The sequence below is a fragment of the Cebus imitator genome, unplaced genomic scaffold (assembly GCF_001604975.1).
Source record: "Cebus imitator isolate Cc_AM_T3 unplaced genomic scaffold, Cebus_imitator-1.0 Scaffold189, whole genome shotgun sequence".
NCBI lineage: Eukaryota > Metazoa > Chordata > Mammalia > Primates > Cebidae > Cebus > Cebus imitator.
This window is the reverse complement of record NW_016107504.1, coordinates 3642851-3646700: the sequence shown is the minus strand read 5'-3', so window position 1 is coordinate 3646700 and position 3850 is coordinate 3642851. Positions and strand designations below refer to the sequence as shown.

Genomic DNA, 3850 nt, shown 5'->3' with positions numbered 1-3850 from the left:
TCATGGGCTGCTCAGCAGGTAGCCTTGGAAAAGCAGGTCTGTTTCCAAAGGGTAGGCTATCTTGTTCATGGTCCGACCCATGCTGGGTGCAGGCCTGTGCTGAGAAGTGCTGGTGCAGAGCTGGCCCTCAGGAAATTTGGGTTGACTGGGCCTGAATGTGTTTGCCTTCTCCAGCTCAGTCATCCAGGCTTGCCCAGTGTGATTTTGGGTCCCAGAGAGCCCAGCAAATGGGCCTGGCAGACAAGCCCTGCTAAGAGCAAATAGTCTGATGGGTCCCTGGCAGAAGTAGGCAATGTGTGGGAATTCAAGGCCAACCAGCCACACAGCTACCAGGACAAAGCTGCGCTGAGAGAGCCCAGCTGTCCTTTGAGGGTCTTCCACAGTACGGAGGGCCAATGGCCCCTTTTGTCTTCTTTTCAAAGCAGAGGGCCTTCTGAGAGGGTTCTGGGAAGCAAGGCCAGGACTCCTGGGTCTCATAAATCTTCTAATTAACAGTAAATGAAGAAAACATAGCAGTAAGTCCCATGGTGAGGGTTCCTTTTCATTCAAGGATCTCCAACAACAGAAACACTTGAGACTAAAATGCAGAATGCTAAGTAAACAAATTAATGACCATTTATTTCCAAAGGCAACTGCAGAAACCATTTCAGTACAATCAAAAGATTTTACAAAACAGAGAAAACACATTACAAAACGCCCCAAGAGGTGTGCAAACTGGTGGGGTCACAGAGCACGCAAGAACCAGCCTTACCCTGCTGCTGTTGAGGGAGAGTACAAAGACTGGTTCTAAAGACAGCCACTGTGTGGGGTTTCAGGGGAGACGGTGAGGGGTCTGCCCAGAGCATAGCAATCCCAACTGGAAATCGAGGAAGGATAGGGGTAGGGGAAGAGGGTCAGAGGCATTTGCTAAGCTCCTGGCAGAAACCATTACAGATCAGCCTATCATATTCTCTTCACTACAGTAACACCAATATAAATGAAGGATTCTTTAAAACGAAACACAAAATTGACACCAAAAGAAAGCAAGAGTTTTCAAAACAACAGCTTTTTTTGAAATGACTTTTGTTTTGTTTTGTTTTTCACGGGGTTTTGTCTGTTTCTTGCCGTGAGTAGCAAACCAGCGTACAAAAATGTCACAGAAGAGAGCAACAAGTGACTAGGTTTTCCTGAGCCCAAATCAGCTCACTCTATATACATAAGAAGAGGGCCGCCTCCCTGTCACTGACTCTGCCCAGCACAGAGCAGGCAGGATGGGCAGTGGGGGGAACCCCTTCCCAGCCTGGGGTCTTGCCCAGGAGCCCACGAGGACCTGCAGGAAACCCTCCATAATCAGCATCAGTGTCTTCTCTGAGAGCATCACACATGGTCCTTTTTTCCTCCTCCCCTACTTCCCCTTCAGTCGAAACCAGTAAGAAAATCCTTTTCAGGAGGGGACAGATGACTCTGGGTCAACGTCTACAAATCCAGGGAAGTATTTGTGGCAGAGGGAGCAGGGAAAAGGGCCCTTCTGCTGCCCCCTGAGCCACCTAGCTCATCCACAGGGCACTGCCCTGCGCAACAACCAGTGCACAGAGACGTGCTGACAACTTGCACTCTGTGGGGAGCTGTGCCCACTTCATAAGACACTGAATTACCAATGATCACAAATATAAAAACCCCAACATAGGCTACAGCAAAAGGGATGATCTGACAGCTAGACTGAGGTACTGTACAGTAAAGTTCGCCGATCGCCCTGGTTAGCCCAGCGACCCTGCAAGTAGCTTCTACAAATGCGATGAAGTTCGAGGAGAGAGACAGAGAAAGAGATTGCTGACTTGGGGAGACTGAGTCCGTGGCTTCAGAACCCCACATGCCCTCACAGGCTGACAGAGGAATATGTTACTGTTGTGCCTCTGGGAGGAAGGTGGGTCAGATCATCTTTGGTGAACAAAAGCAAATACTGAGGGCCGGGAGGACCCGAAGTAGGCGTGACTGGGTCTCTGTTATTCGGAGTGGATGCCACAAGTTGGCCAGCTCCACAGACTGTACTCCTTGGCCCACATCCCTGGTCAAGGCCACCTGGGGGCTGGAGGGAGCACTCTTTTCCCTTTCTGAGGCCATTTGAAAGTAAACTGCCCTCTTTTACAAACACCCTCATACATGCGCAGAGCTCCCACACGCTGGCAAATGGCACATGGAAATCTGGCTGGGGAACCGGCTTGGCACTGACAGCAAAGCCCTGAGGAGGAGCTGGGAAGACAGGCCCACTGGCCACTGGGTGGGCAAGCGCCAGCTTCTCCCTCACTCTTGTACCAAAGCTGGAGCAGCAGAGGGTTGGCATTGGGCAGATATGTGCGCTACCCTGTAAGGCAGGTTGCCAGGGGTCTGGTTGGGTTCCTTCTCTCCACATTGGCTTGGCCCAAGAAAAGAGTGAGATTCAGACCAGTTCAGATGCCTGCTGCTCCCCAATGCCCCAAATACAGGCCATGGCTCCCTGTGAAACCTATTGACTGGGCCACCTCTGTTCTTTCAACCTACATGTTTCTGAGCCAATCTGGCCCCCAAAGCCCTGCATGTCCCCTTCACTTCTTCCTTCCCCTGACAGGTGGACCTGTCTTTGGCTTGGCCATACCAGGCATGTGGCCTTTGCTTTCTTCTCTCCTTCCATGCACCAGAAAGTGCCCTCCAGAATGGGGCACTGAGCTGTAGCCAGAGCAAATGTAAGCTTGTGGAGGCATGTCAACATGGGGCAAGCTCAAGCTACTGGGCAACCTGTGCCATGCCACAGAAACGAGGATGAGGAGAGGGCCTACACAGTCACACCGCCTGACATTCCAAAGGTAGTCCTCAGCTGAGGCACAGGTCCTCTGCTGGCAGCAACTCCAGGTTCTGGTGGAGGACAGGCTAGGCCCCCAGGGGCTCCTCCCACAACCCCCTTCCAACTTCTCCTTTTGTAAAGAGGCCATGGGGCACTGAGGCCTTGTATGTTTCCTCATCTGCCATTCCTACATATAGCAGTTTCATAATGGGCAGGGCCAATCCAGCCATTCAAGAGGTACCTCTCCTAAAGGGCAACCCTAGGGTGAGAGGCACTTAGAAAAGCTTGGCCCTGCCCTCAAAGAGGGCCGAAAACAAAGCTTACACATTAAAAGGAGCTCAGGGTAGTAAGAGCACTTGGTGTTCTCCCCTTCTGCTCCCCAAGCCCTGAGGACTGATAGCCTCTATGCCCGCAGGCCTCTGCAGAAGGACGGTCCCTCCCAGGGTTGCTTCCTGTAGGTCCATTTGCTACAGTTACGACCACTGAAGCACTGAAGCTCAACGTAGGTCTACCACAGTCAAACTGGAAATACCTGAACTGGCCTAGGTCAACTGTGTTGCCTAGAGTGGGAGAGGGGAAGGGAAGCTCATCAGGCAAAGTCACCAAATGATCTTTTCTGTTCTTAAGCAAATCTGTTCCTAGTGGAAGTCAACGCAGAGTCAGCAATGTCCAGCCACTGCCTGCCTTCTTGAGGTCTGTGCATAACTGAGCTGAAGTCCTTCAACTAAAGCTCCTCTTTGTGGAGCACCTGAACCTCCGCTCATGAGGACCTAATTCCTTGGCAGCCCCCTTTCAACCTAGACATGGGATTTTGGGGTAGAAAGGATGAAGAGGACGTGATGTCACCCATATTAAACAATTCAACACTGAGTCTGACTACGCTGAAGAAATCTGGCCCTAGGGAAAGAACACTGGCAACAGCTATAGCTCCTCGGACCCAGGATGCTGGCATTCCCTGTAAAGCCAAGAAATGGATCTACACGGTCTTCCAGAAGTGGGCCCTGATGCAAGGATTCTCCAAGCTCAAAAAAACAACCAACCAGCCAATTCCAG

The 3850-nt window shown here is 51.4% G+C and overlaps 1 protein-coding gene across 1 annotated transcript; it reads right to left on the bottom strand.

Moving 5' to 3' along the window:
- Positions 1 to 471: 471 nt before the first annotated feature.
- Positions 472 to 3844, bottom strand: LOC108316563. The gene has a single exon (XM_017546506.2). The coding sequence runs from the start codon at positions 2387 to 2389 to the stop codon at positions 1856 to 1858; it is 534 nt and encodes a 177-aa protein (XP_017401995.1). The 5' UTR covers positions 2390 to 3844; the 3' UTR covers positions 472 to 1855.
- Positions 3845 to 3850: the final 6 nt, after the last annotated feature.

Bases quoted from the DNA above. Each gene is read 5' to 3' on its own strand.
- LOC108316563 (XM_017546506.2), bottom strand. From the start codon at position 2,389: ATGTGGAGAGAAGGAACCCAACCAGACCCCTGGCAACCTGCCTTACAG.